The following is a 13,117-nucleotide window of genomic DNA, read 5'->3' as shown; positions in this document are numbered from 1 at the left end:
ATAATTGTGTACAATTACCCTCTGATTGTTTTCTTGACCTTTGCACTCTGACATCCCACACCTGTACCTTGCTTATTGTCCATTTGCATGTGATGCCAGCAGCCCCCATGACCTCTGCCCCGCAGTCACTCATTGCCTTCTGTTCTGTTCCAGCACTCAGCAGCTTAGGGCAAACACCGAACTGGCTTCAGCCCATCTAGCTTCACACACAAACCTGGCCGCTGCTCGAGAGAAGAAGCGCTGTCAGAGGCAGCAAATGAACCGACGGGTCCGACAGATATTCCTGCAGCTCATCGGGAACCTCCTCAGGTCAGCAGAGAGCCTCCTCAAGGCTCCCAGGGCAAATGTTCGACAGGGGGGGGGTGGATGTGGAAAGAGGGAGGGCAGCATGGGAGACTGATAACCAAGGTAAGAGCCCATGGGATCCAAGGCAATTTTGGCAAATTGGATCCAGAATTGGCTGAGTGGCAGGAAGCAGAGGGTGATGGTTGAGGGGTGTTTTTGTGACTGGATGCCTGTGTCCAGTGGGGTTCCACAGGGATCAGTGTTGGGTCCCTTGCTGTTTGTGCTAGATAGAAAACAATTTCGATTTGAATGTAGGAGGGTTGATCAGTAGGTTTGCGGATGACACAAAAATTGGTGGGGTGGTAAATAGTGAGGAGGATAGCCTTAGATTACAGGAGGATATAGACAGGCTGGTCAGATGGGCTGATCAGTGGCAAATGGAATTTAATCCAAATAAGTGTGAGGTGATGCACTTGGGCAGGACAAACAAGGCACGGGAATACACGATGAATGGTAGGACCCTGGGAAGTACCAAGGATCAGAGGGACCTTGGTGTGCATGTCCACTGGTCCCTTAAGGTAGCAGGACAGGTAGATAAGGTGGTTAAGAAAGCATATGGGATACTTGCCTTTATTAGCCGAGGCATAGAAAACAAGGGCAGGGAGGTTACGCTGGAACTGTATAAAACACTGGTTAAGCCACAGCTAGAGTATTGCGTGCAGTTCTGGAATCCGCATTATAGGAAGGATGTGATTGCACTAGAGAGAGTGCAGAGGAGATTTACCAGGATGTTGCCTGGGCTGGAGAGTTTTAGTTATGAGGAGAGATTGGATAGACTGGGGTTATTTTCCCTGGAGCAGAGGAGATTGAGGGGGGACATGATTGAGGTGTATAAAATTATGAGGGGCATAGATAGGGTAGTCAGGAAGGAACTTTTCCTCTTGGTGGAGGGATCAATAACCAGGGGGCATAGATTTAAGGTAAGGGGCAGGAGGTTTAGAGGGGATGTGAGGAAGAATTTTTTCATCCAGAGGGTGGTGGGAATCTGGAACTCGCTGCCTGAAAGGGTGGTAGAGGCAGAAACCCTCATAACATTGAAGAAGTATTTGGATGTGCACTTGCGATGCCATGGCATACAAGGCTATGGGCCTAGTGCTGGAAAATGGGATTAGAATAGTTAGGTACTTGTTTGACCGGCGCAGACTTGATGGGCCAAAGGGCCTTTCTCTGTGCTGTAGATCTCTATGACTTTATGAGCATCATTTCCTCTCAGTCCTGGTCTTGACCAACTTCCCCTGTACATCATAGCCCCAGTGAGCTCATTCTACCAAATAACATTGGCTAGCAAACTGGAAAGTCAACTCTTGCAAGTGCCAATGATACAATGATGGTAGTTGCACAGATGGTCTCTTGTGTATTAAATTGTGTTCTTAACCTTCAGCTTCACCTGTACACTGACTGGACTGCCTCACCTGTACACTGACTGGACTGCCTCACCTGTACATTGACTGGACTGCCTCACCTGTACACTGACTGGACTGCCTCACCTGTACACTGACTGGACTGCCTCACCTGTACACTGACTGGACTGCCTCACCTGTACACTGAGCCCACTGCCTCACCTCTACGCTGAGCCCACTGCCTCACCTGTACACTGACTGGACTGCCTCACCTGTACACTGACTGGAATGCCTCACCTGTACACTGACTGGACTGCCTCACCTGTACACTGAGCCCACTGCCTCACCTGTACACTGACTGGACTGCCTCACCTGTACACTGAGCCCACTGCCTCACCTGTACACTGGCTGGACTGCCTCACCTGTACACTGGCTGGACTGCCTCACCTGTACACTGACTGGACTGCCTCACCTGTACACTGACTGGACTGCCTCACCTGTACACTGACTGGACTGCCTCACCTGTACACTGGCTGGACTGCCTCACCTGTACACTGAGCCCACTGCCTCACCTGTACACTGACTGGACTGCCTCACCTGTACACTGACTGGACTGCCTCACCTGTACACTGACGGACTGCCTCACCTGTACACTGACTGGACTGCCTCACCTGTACACTGACTGGACTGCCTCACCTGTACACTGACTGGACTGCCTCACCTGTACACTGACTGGACTGACTCACCTGTACACTGAGCCCACTGCCTCACCTGTACACTGACTGGACTGCCTCACCTGTACACTGACTGGACTGCCTCACCTGTACACTGACTGGACTGCCTCACCTGTACACTGACTGGACTGCCTCACCGGTACACTGACTGGACTGACTCACCTGTACACTGAGCCCACTGCCTCACCTGTACACTGACTGGACTGCCTCACCTGTACACTGACTGGACTGCCTCACCTGTACACTGAGCCCACTGCCTCACCTGTACACTGAGCCCACTGCCTCACCTGTACACTGACTGGACTGCCTCACCTGTACACTGAGCCCACTGCCTCACCTGTACACTGACTGGACTGCCTCACCTGTACATTGACTGGACTGCCTCACCTGTACATTGACTGGACTGCCTCACCTGTACACTGACTGGACTGCCTCACCTGTACACTGACTGGACTGCCTCACCTGTACACTGACTGGGCTGCCTCACCTGTACACTGAGCCCACTGCCTCACCTGTACACTGACTGGACTGCCTCACCTGTACACTGACTGGACTGCCTCACCTGTACACTGGCTGGACTGCCTCACCTGAACACTGACTGGACTGCCTCACCTGTACACTGACTGGACTGCCTCCCCTGTACACTGACCGGACTGTCTCACCTGTACACTGACTGGACTGTCTCACCTGTACACTGACTGGACTGCCTCACCTGTACACTGACTGGACTGCCTCACCTGTACACTGACTGGACTGCCTCACCTGTACACTGACTGGGCTGCCTCACCTGTACACTGACTGGACTGCCTCACCTGTACACTGAGCCCACTGCCTCACCTGTACACTGACTGGGCTGCCTCACCTGTACACTGAGCCCACTGCCTCACCTGTACACTGAGCCCACTGCCTCTGACTGTTACAACCCTAAATGTGAGTCCATGGGAGAATGAGAAACTGTAAATGATGAAAATCTGAATCAAAAGCTCAAACTGTGAGAAACACCTGTCCAGTCAGTCAGTATCGGTGGGATTCCTTTTGTGATCCCTTCATCAGAGTAAATACTAGAAAATAAACAGATGGTTTAGTAAGGCTGGAAAAGGTAGAGACAGAAAGGGAGAGAGGTGGTTTCAGCAATGGGTTTGATTAAAGGGAAATTATGCAGACCATTTAACGAATCAACCCCATTATCCTATTTTAGACAGATGCCATTCTACTTTACCTGAGAGTGTTGGAAAGTTGGACACATGGGCCAGTATTTTATGACCCCTTGGGGTGGGACGGGGCCATAAAATGTGTTGAGCCATCCTAAATCCATGGAGTTCGACAGGATCGGATAATTCCGCTGCTGTAAAATTCCGCCCATGGTATTAATGCAGGTTCAGTGTCAGCCATTGGCCAGTGGGCTATAGTCTTGCCTCTGACTAGGAAGGTTGTGGGTTCAAATCCCACTCGAGGTACTTGAGCACCACAACCTAGATTGATGCTCCCAATGTAGCGCTGAGGGAGTGCTGCATGGTCAGAGGATGAGAATGTAAACAAAGGCCAGTTACCCTCTCAGAAGAGCAGGGGAGTTATCCCTGGTGTCCTGCCCAATATTTATCCTTCAGTCAACATCAACAGAACAAATTACTTGGTCGTTAACACGTTGTTTGTGGGAGCTTCTTGTGCGTGGATTAGCTACTGTGTTTCCTGCATTAAACCAGTGGCTACACTTCAAAAGTACTTCACTAACAGTAAAGCACTTTAAGGCTTCACACGGTCATGAATAGGTGCTATGTAAATGCAAGTCCTTCTTTGTTTTACACTTTCAACACTCTCCAAGGTGCTGAAACCCACTTTGTCCTTATTCAGCCTCTGTTTCCCATGAACATGGGTTACTTTCCTGATGTGTGTTCTCTCTACCCAGGGATGTCTCCAAACATTTGAACCTTAAGCATCGTGTGTTCATCAAGAAGGAGTTTCTGGACTCACGCCAGCCAGCCTCTCAGCCCTTTTACAACAGCGTGAGTAACCGTATCTCTGTTATCCCAAGCGAAGCACAGCTCAGGACAATGGCGATGTAACGTTGCACATCAGCCTCTGAAATCCCATGTTTGTTGTTGTTACTCCCCAAGGAAAGCAAGCCAGAGCACAGGCCTAGAGCACAGGCCTAGAGCACAGGCCTAGAGCACAGGCCAGAGCACAGGCCAGAAGCACAGGCCTAGAGCACAGGCCTGGAGCACGTTGCATATTTTTAAGGCGGAGGTAGATAGATTCTTGTTAGGCAAGGGAATCAAAGATTATCAGGGTAGGTGGGAATGTGGAAATCAAAACACAAACAGATCAGCCATGATCTTAATGTATGACAGAGCAGTCTCAAGGGGCCGAATGGTCTACTCCTGTTCCTATTTCCTATGTTCGTATGTGTCATTGAGTGTCGGTGTGTGTGTGTGTGTGTGTATATGTGTCTGTGTGAGTGTGTGAGGGAATGTGTTTTGTTAATTGTCACTGATACATTGTGAGAGCTTGCGCTGACTGGAGAGAAGTTGAAGTTCTTTCTCATGTCCTCCACAGTTCCTGAAGACCGACCTCTTCCACTGCTTCCTCAAGTCTCGACTCAATAAGAAAGTGGATGCATTCACCCGCTGGGAGAGGACTGATTCAACCAGGTAACACCCATTGAGAATGTATTGGGAGTGGTGGGAACAGGACTGGAATTTCAGCCGCTCTCAACAATTATCCAATTCATTGAACGAGCTCTGTCTCCATCAGCTGGAGTGTGTCCAGCCACAGCACAGAGAAGCTCCAAGAGGCTGGTGTGCAAGACCTCATCCCATAGCATCATTATGAGTATCATGACTTCATTTCTATAGCGCCCTTCTTGACCTCAGGATGTCCCAAAAACCTTACAGCCAATGAAATATTTTTGAAATGTAATAACTATTGTAATGTAGGAAACACAGCAGTTTGTGCACAGCAAGATCCCACAACCAGCAATGTGAGGATGACCAGATCACCTGTTTCAGTGATGTTGGTTAAGAGATAAATATTGACCAGAACGCTGCTCTTCTTCAAAATATTGCCCATGGGATCATTTACATCCATTTGAGAAGACAGATGGGGCATCAATTTAATGTCTCATCTGAAAGATAGCACCTCCAACAATGCTGCATTCCCTCAATAATGCCCTGGGATGTGCGTCTGGATTATGGGCCCAAGTCTCTGGAGCAAAACTCAAACCCACAACCTTCTGACTCAGATGAGAGCATGACCCAGTGAGATACAGCTACCCTGACCCAGAGCTCAGAATTGTGCACCATTGATGTTCCAATAATTAATCAGTTCGAACCATAGTGAAGGAGGAAGTGATCATTGTACAGAACTGTCTTGTTTCTCAGTTTTGAGTCAAGATTTAACATCAAGTTGGGCTTAGTCAGTGTGTTTAAAACTAATTCGCTCCATCAGTCCCATCCCTCACTTTCCACAGACCATTGCAGAACTTACAGGGACTTTATCCACCCATTTAATTTCATTCCGCAACTTGTGTCCAGCTAAAATGGACTTTCCCACCCATTTAATCGCCTGTGGCTAACAGTATGAAGTCTACCTTATAAGGACACCCAGTCCTCCCACAGTCCATGTACACTCAGCCCAAATCAAGGAATCTACCCGCCCATTTAATCTCCGCTTTAACCAGATGGCCTCCATCTTTATGACTGGCTTGGTCACTTTGCCCACTGGCTGGAGAAGGCAACAATTGGTTGACGTTGTGACTTCTGATATGATCCAGTGCCTCCTTTGCTGAAAAGTGTGGGTGTCTGGGCAGTGAGTGAGGCTGGGTGACTGTGATAGCTCCCACAATGGCCACTGCCTAGGTTGAGAACTGGACACCCAGTCACCACGGGAGTGAATTACAAACACTGAAAGATGGAGGGAAGCAGTGAAGGAAAGGAGCTTTTTTTTTGGAAAAAGTTAGTGTTTGAATTCATTCATTGCCAGGATGGGCATCACTGACTAGGCCAGCATTTATTGCCCCTTTATTGTTGTCTTGAGGAAGTAGAGATGGGCTTTCTACCTCAACAAGAGTGGCTTAATCCAACAGAGTCCCATTTGGCCACTTCAGAGTCACCCGTGTTGCTTTAAGTCTGGAGTCACATACAGGCCCAGGCCAGGTAAGGACGGCAGATTTCCTTCCCTAAAGGACATCAGTGAACCAGGTGGGTTTTTAACAACAGCTTCATGGTCACTTTTACTGAGACCAGATTTTTATTTCAAGGGTTTTTTTTAAACTTATTTCAGATTTTAAAATAGTCACAGTAGGATATGAATTCACATTCTCTGGATTATTAGCCCAGTAACTTAATCACTTCCACTAACCATACCCTGCCTGAATTGTTTCAGGTTGAGCTGGGACCACACCATGAGCTCTCATTCATCGGCCACTCTCTCTTCAGACACACTGAGGAAGAGAAAGGATCAAACACTTCAGTCTCGCCAGATGTCGAGCACAAACGATGAGACAGGATCCCCCAACTCAATATCATCACGCAACTCATTCAAATTCAACAGAACTCCAGGTAATACACAAGGTCACCTGCTTTCAATTTTTGAGTCCAATCTTATGCTCTTAAAATATCGATGCCAGTGGCATATTACTCCCAGGACAGGTACAGCACAGGGTTAGATACAGAGTAAAGCTTCCTCTACACTGTCCCCATCAAACACTCCCAGGACAGGTACAGCACGGGGTTAGATACAGAGTAAAGCTCCCTCTACACTGTCCCCATCAAACACTCCCAGGACAGGTACAGCACGGGGTTAGATACAGAGTAAAGCTCCCTCTACACTGTCCCCATCAAACACTCCCAGGACAGGTACAGCATGGGGTTAGATACAGAGTAAAGCTTCCTCTACACTGTCCCCATCAAACACTCCCAGGACAGGTACAGCACGGGGTTAGATACAGAGTAAAGCTCCCTCTACACTGTCCCCATCAAACACTCCCAGGACAGGTACAGCACAGGGTTAGATACAGAGTAAAGCTTCCTCTACACTGTCCCCATCAAACACTCCCAGGACAGGTACAGCACGGGGTTAGATACAGAGTAAAGCTCCCTCTACACTGTCCCCATCAAACACTCCCAGGACAGGTACAGCACAGGGTTAGATACAGAGTAAAGCTTCCTCTACACTGTCCCCATCAAACACTCCCAGGACAGGTACAGCGCAGGGTTAGATACAGAGTAAAGCTCCCTCTAAACTGTCCACATCAAACACTCCCAGGGCAGATACAGCATGGGGTTAAATATCGAGTAAAGCTCCATCTACAGTACAATGTGCTGTCTCTGCTGCCCCCATGTGATATTTTTCAATTTTGCCCACTAACTATCAGACTGAGTGAGGATCATGGCAGTAGTCATGATGGAGGGGAGTGCTGGGGGTTGTTGGAGGTCAACCCCAGCCTGACCCTATGATCCTGTATGGGGACATAAGGGGGTAATCCACCTCACAATGCAGTCCTGACTCTGAGAGAGTCCCCTGTGTGAAAAGAACACAAGAACCTAGAACATAGCAGGTTCCCACAAATGAGGTAAATAAAAAACTGTATTGATTAAAGGTTGAATATTGTCCAGGACACTGGGCATAGCTTTGAAGTAGCGCTCCCGGATATTTTACATCCAACTGTGAGGGCAGAAAGGATCATTAACATCCTATCCAAAAGACAGCATCTCTGACAGTGCAGCATTCCCTTCGTATAAGTACTGGGCACATCAACCTAGATTATGGGTTCAAGTCTCTGGAGTGGGATTTGAACCCAGGACCTTGTGGCTCAGGAGTGAGCATGCTGCCTACTGAGCCAAACTAGTAGATAATTATCTGAATGAAAATCCAACAAATAGGAGGAGTGAATCATGGCTGAGTTAATTATAATTAAATGCTGAGAAGCTTAATTAAATACAGCAACCAAAAGTGTTGTTTAGACTTACACTCACTTTATTTCTATGTGATTATTTAAGAGTTCAATCAACCTTAAAACATCCCTTATCCTATTTATAAGCTATAAGATCATTTATACCTGTCAAGAAAGATTGTATAGGTCGAAGCACTTTCTCTAGAATAGAGAAGGCTATGGAAGGGTCTGATAGGATAGACATGGAGAAAATGTTCCCACTTGTGGAAGACTAGAAACATCAATATAAGATTGTCACTGATAATTCCAATCAGGAATTCAGGAGAAACATCTTTCCCCTGAGAATGTGGAACTCACTCCCAGAGGGAAAGGCTGAGGTGAATCGTATAGATACATTTAAGGAGAAGCTGGATAAAAATATGAGGGAGAAAGGAATAGAAGGGGATGTTAATGGGGCGAGATGAAATAAGGGCTGGGTGGGAGGCTTATGTGGAGCATAAACACCAGCATTGGTGTGTTGGGCCAAATGCCCTGTTTCTGTGCTGTAAAGACTGTGCAAATTGCAATCAGGGTCCGCAATGTAGTTTATAGGACCCCAAACTGCATATTAAATGTTGTCGTCTTCCTATAAATTCTCTATCCTTCATTGACAGGAAGAATTGTCAAGGCACCACTTAGAACACTACACCTCCCTTCATTCCCCTGTGATCCTTTGGATTCTCTCAGTGTCTCCCTGTATTACACCAAACTGATTGTCCAGATTAGCAGAGCCATTGACCAGACGGGAACAGATGACTCCGAGATCCTGGCTGTCTGCTTCTACCTGCGTGGGATTGTCCGTCTTGCCCAGGGACAGTCACTGCAGGCTCTGCTGGATTTCCAAAACCTGGAGAAGATTAACATGAATTTCTTCCCCTGGGATCTGGTCAAGCACACGCTGGAATCGATGTCTCCTGAACAGCTCCAGAATGTACAGGAGACTGAGGAGCTAAAGGGTCTCTTCTACGGCATCATGGAGAAACACTGGGACACAGTCAGGCAGGAGGAAAGTGTAAAGAACTATGAGCTGCCCAAGATGCCTCTCAACAAGCAGGATTTTGGAATCCACATCCAGGCTGCAGGGATAGTCAGTAATCCCAACAGCACTGACCGGCTGTTTGACATCCTCACAGGAGGTGAGCACTGGCTGTGTGTTTGTGCTCTGTTGGTGAAAGTCCAGTCTGACCCAAGGCATAAGCTCGACTGGGTAGTACTAATCTCTCTCTCTTTCTTTGTTTTCTCTCTCTCTTTTTCTCTCTTTCTCTCTCTCTCTCTTTCTTTCTCTCTTTCTCTTTTTCTCTCTCTATCTTTCTCTCTCTCTCTATGAAAATCTGTGAATGCTAGGGGGCAATTGTCCTTGAAATCAATAGGCCTTACTTGGGTAAGAGCATCGAAGGATATGGGGCTGTGAGTTGTGGTTGAGATACAGGTCAACGAAAATCTAATTCATTGACAGAGCCAGCTCAATGGGCTTGAGGGGCTGCATGGCCTCTTCCTATTCCTGTGTAACAGGCCGAGGGGCTAAATGGCCTCTTCCTGTTCCTGTGTAACAGGCCGAGGGGCTGAATGGCCTCTTCCTGTTCCTGTGTAACAGGCCGAGGGGCTAAATGGCCTCTTCCTATTCCTGTGTAACAGGCCGAGGGGCTGAATGGCCTCTTCCTGTTCCTGTGTAACAGGCCAAGGGGCTGAATGGCCTCCTCCTGTTCCTGGTTGGGTTAGTGAGCCCCAGAACCTGTGTTTTAATCCAGCCTCTGCCAGCTGCAAGAGACCACCAACCTCATGGCCTCTCAGTTTAGCACCATTGCTTCCCATGGCCACAGAGATTGGCATTATCTCTCCCATACTTCTACTGACATTGTGAAGAGGAGATAAAGAGAAAACCCCATTTGTCTGTGTAGAGCTAGAGATCCAGTAATAATGACATGGAACAATCTAGCCCATGCCTTTGTCACCTCCCGAATTGAGCACTCTAACCCTCTCCTGCACCCTCTGTAAATTCAAGCCCATCCAAAACTCTGCTGACTGTGGCCTGACTTGCAATAAATCCTGTTTACCAATCACTCCCTGTGCTCACTGAGCAACATTGGCTTCTGGTCCGGCAGTGCCTTAGTTTTAAAATTCTCATCCTTGTTTTCAAATCTCTCCATGGCCTTTACTCCTCCCTGTCTCTCAGATTCACTGAATTGTTACAGTGCAGGAGGAGGCCATTTGGCCCATCATGTCTGCACCAGCTCTCCGAATTAGCATTATGACCTAGTGCCATTGCCCTGCCTTTTCTCTGTACCCCTGCACATTGTTTCTATTCAAATAACCATCTAATGCCCTCTTGAATGCCTCGATTGAACCTGCCTCCACCACACTTCCAGGCCGTGCATCCCAGACCCGAACCACTCGCTGTGTGAAGAAGTTTTTTTTCTCACGTCATATTTGCTTCTTTTGTAAATCACTTCAAATCTGTGCCTTCTTGTTCTTGATCCTTTTACGAGTGGGAACAGCTTCTCCCTATCTACCAGTCCAGCCCCCTCATGATTTTGAACATCTCTATCAAATCTCCTCTTAGCCTTCTCTCCTCTCTATATAACCTTTAATCGATAGAAACATATTCTGGTGTCTCGTTTTCATTTGTGTCTATTAAACCAGCCCTAAGCCTGGCTCTAAAGTGAATGGATGCAGCTATTTAACCTCTCAGAGTAACTCTGGATTTATTTAAGCTGGGAATCAATGGTGTGACTCTCTTCCATCCATAGCTCCTGAAGCACCTACATAATCACCAAACCAGGCCCAGTGGCTGGGATTAGCCCAGCGAAGCTGCCTCATTGGCAGGCGGGCCCACATAATCATGGGGGAGGGCCTGTGGCCCATTCCCAGCGGTGGGAATTTAGACAGCAGCAGAAATGAGCCGACATGGGGGATCTCAATCGCGGGCTAATTAGGCTCTATATATTGAGCCAATTAAAGGCCATTATCCCTTAGCCCACTGGGATTTGGTGGAGACTCAGGGATTTTCCCAGCCTGGCCTGGCTCTCCTGTGCCTCCTGTAGGCCACCCAGAAAACTTCCCATTGGCCAGCACCACCCCCCCACCGGGGGGCAGGGTTTCCACCCGACTTGATTCCGCCTTAAATGGTGTTGGGCAGCCCTTTGAGGGGTGACACGGGTTTTCCCATCAGCTCTCCCACCAGTGGGCTGAACCCACGTCACCGTCGCTAAATTCTGTGCCGTGTTCTAAAGGTGCTAACCAGCTGGGCTGTCACATCGAGCCACAGAGCCGTGCAGTATAACAGGAGGGAATCTAGTCCATCCTTCCTACGCAAAGGGGACATGAGGAGAGATTTATCCGAACCAAGAGTTGATAAGACCTGGAATGCATTAGCCTGAAGGGAGGGAATCTTACGGCATAGGGACTTTCAAAAGACGCGTATTTGAAGAGGACATTTTGCAAGGTTACGGGGAACATGCTGGTGTATGGGACTAAAATGGACTGTTCCTTCAAAGAACCAGCACAGCTATCAATGGCCTCTTTCTGTTCTGCAAATTTCTATCAGCTTAGTCCAATTCTGCACACTGGCCAGGATTTTGTTGGGCTGACGGGCATCTCTCCGATCAGCTGGAGAACCAGCAGGGACCCCCCTCCTGTCAGTTCCGTGGGTGGGAGTTGGAGGGGGCGGGGTGCGACGGAATCAGCTGCCCTTCAGTCACTTAACTGCCCTCCACCAGGCCTTCCCTGCGATTCCCTGCAGAGGTTCCGCCCACCAAGAGATGCTGGCCAATCAGAGGCCAGAAGCTTCCTCATGCCATTAGCGCCAGCGGGGGTGGTGGCTGCCAGCGGCACTGCACCCACACAGGGCCCAGGACCATCGCGAGACCGCTGGCCACAGGTGAGTGAGGGCAGGATGGGGGTCGTGGGACAAGGTTTCCGGGAGAAGGGGGCAGGGGCGTTGGAGGTGAGGGCTTTCAGCGACCACTCACCTGCCCGATGCCAGGTCCCTCGATTGGGCACAGAGTGGCTGATAACAAGGGGCCCACCCTCTGCCCCCCGGGAAACCGCTAGCAAACCCGGCTGGTTATGTTGGGTGGCTCTCCGAGGGTCCGGGAGACCCGTGCGGCTTCCGTTTAATCCCTGAGCCACCACTAAATTGTGGTGAGCCCGGGGATGAAGGGTGTCAATCGGCTCATTAATGATCCTAATTAACATCCCGTCGCTGGCTCGGAATCCCGCGTTAGCCCCTTCAGCTCTCCCAACTAACTGGGGGGGAGGTTCCCTCGCTGCTGGGAGGCCGACGTGAGGCCTCTCCCACGATTAAGTGGGCCTGGGCCTGGCTGACTGTGTTCCCACTGTGACGGGTGGCATTAAATCTAATTCGTTGTCTGCGTTCATAGCTGAAGAATGGTCACTGGGGTCAACTACTGGAGGGTGACCAGCATCCATGGAACTGAGCCCCAATGAAGATTATAGTGTCTAGAGGAGAAAGAATTGGGAGGAAGCTGTCTGATTACACAATAACCCTCTGGAGTTATCCACGGTGCTATCAGAGACCCTCGTTATTGGTCCAGATCTTTGAGTATCTCACCCACACTGTTAGCTGGATTTTTTTGTTGGAATGTGATCAGTGCTGAAACTTGCTGGAAATGTGAGCTGATACCCCATTGCCCTCGCCTACAATTATGTGGGGTCTCAGGAACAATGGCAACATCAGTTAGTCTCCTTAACCATTGAGATTTAATGTATTAAGAAACAGGGGTGAAGGAAGTCAGGTGAATTCAAGTCAA

At 48.8% G+C, this 13,117-nt stretch overlaps 1 protein-coding gene across 6 annotated transcripts in view; it reads left to right on the top strand.

Annotated features, from left to right (window-relative positions):
• Positions 1-13,117, top strand: part of LOC144688352 (DENN domain-containing protein 3-like) — a 145,033-nt gene that overhangs the window by 91,877 nt on the left and 40,039 nt on the right. For all 6 annotated transcript variants that reach the window (XM_078554808.1, XM_078554804.1, XM_078554806.1 and 3 more), the window contains 5 exons: positions 154-309; positions 4,326-4,422; positions 4,973-5,067; positions 6,800-6,975; positions 8,963-9,484. In XM_078554808.1, coding sequence (XP_078410934.1) covers positions 154-309; positions 4,326-4,422; positions 4,973-5,067; positions 6,800-6,975; positions 8,963-9,484 — 1,046 coding nt within the window. The remainder of the gene's footprint in view (positions 1-153; positions 310-4,325; positions 4,423-4,972; positions 5,068-6,799; positions 6,976-8,962; positions 9,485-13,117) is intronic.

The sequence above is a fragment of the Cetorhinus maximus genome, chromosome 13 (genome assembly GCF_964194155.1).
Source record: "Cetorhinus maximus chromosome 13, sCetMax3.hap1.1, whole genome shotgun sequence".
In the NCBI taxonomy this organism is placed as follows: Eukaryota; Metazoa; Chordata; class Chondrichthyes; order Lamniformes; family Cetorhinidae; genus Cetorhinus; species Cetorhinus maximus.
Note: the sequence above shows the minus strand (reverse complement) of the source record. Positions and strands in the feature narration are given on the sequence as shown.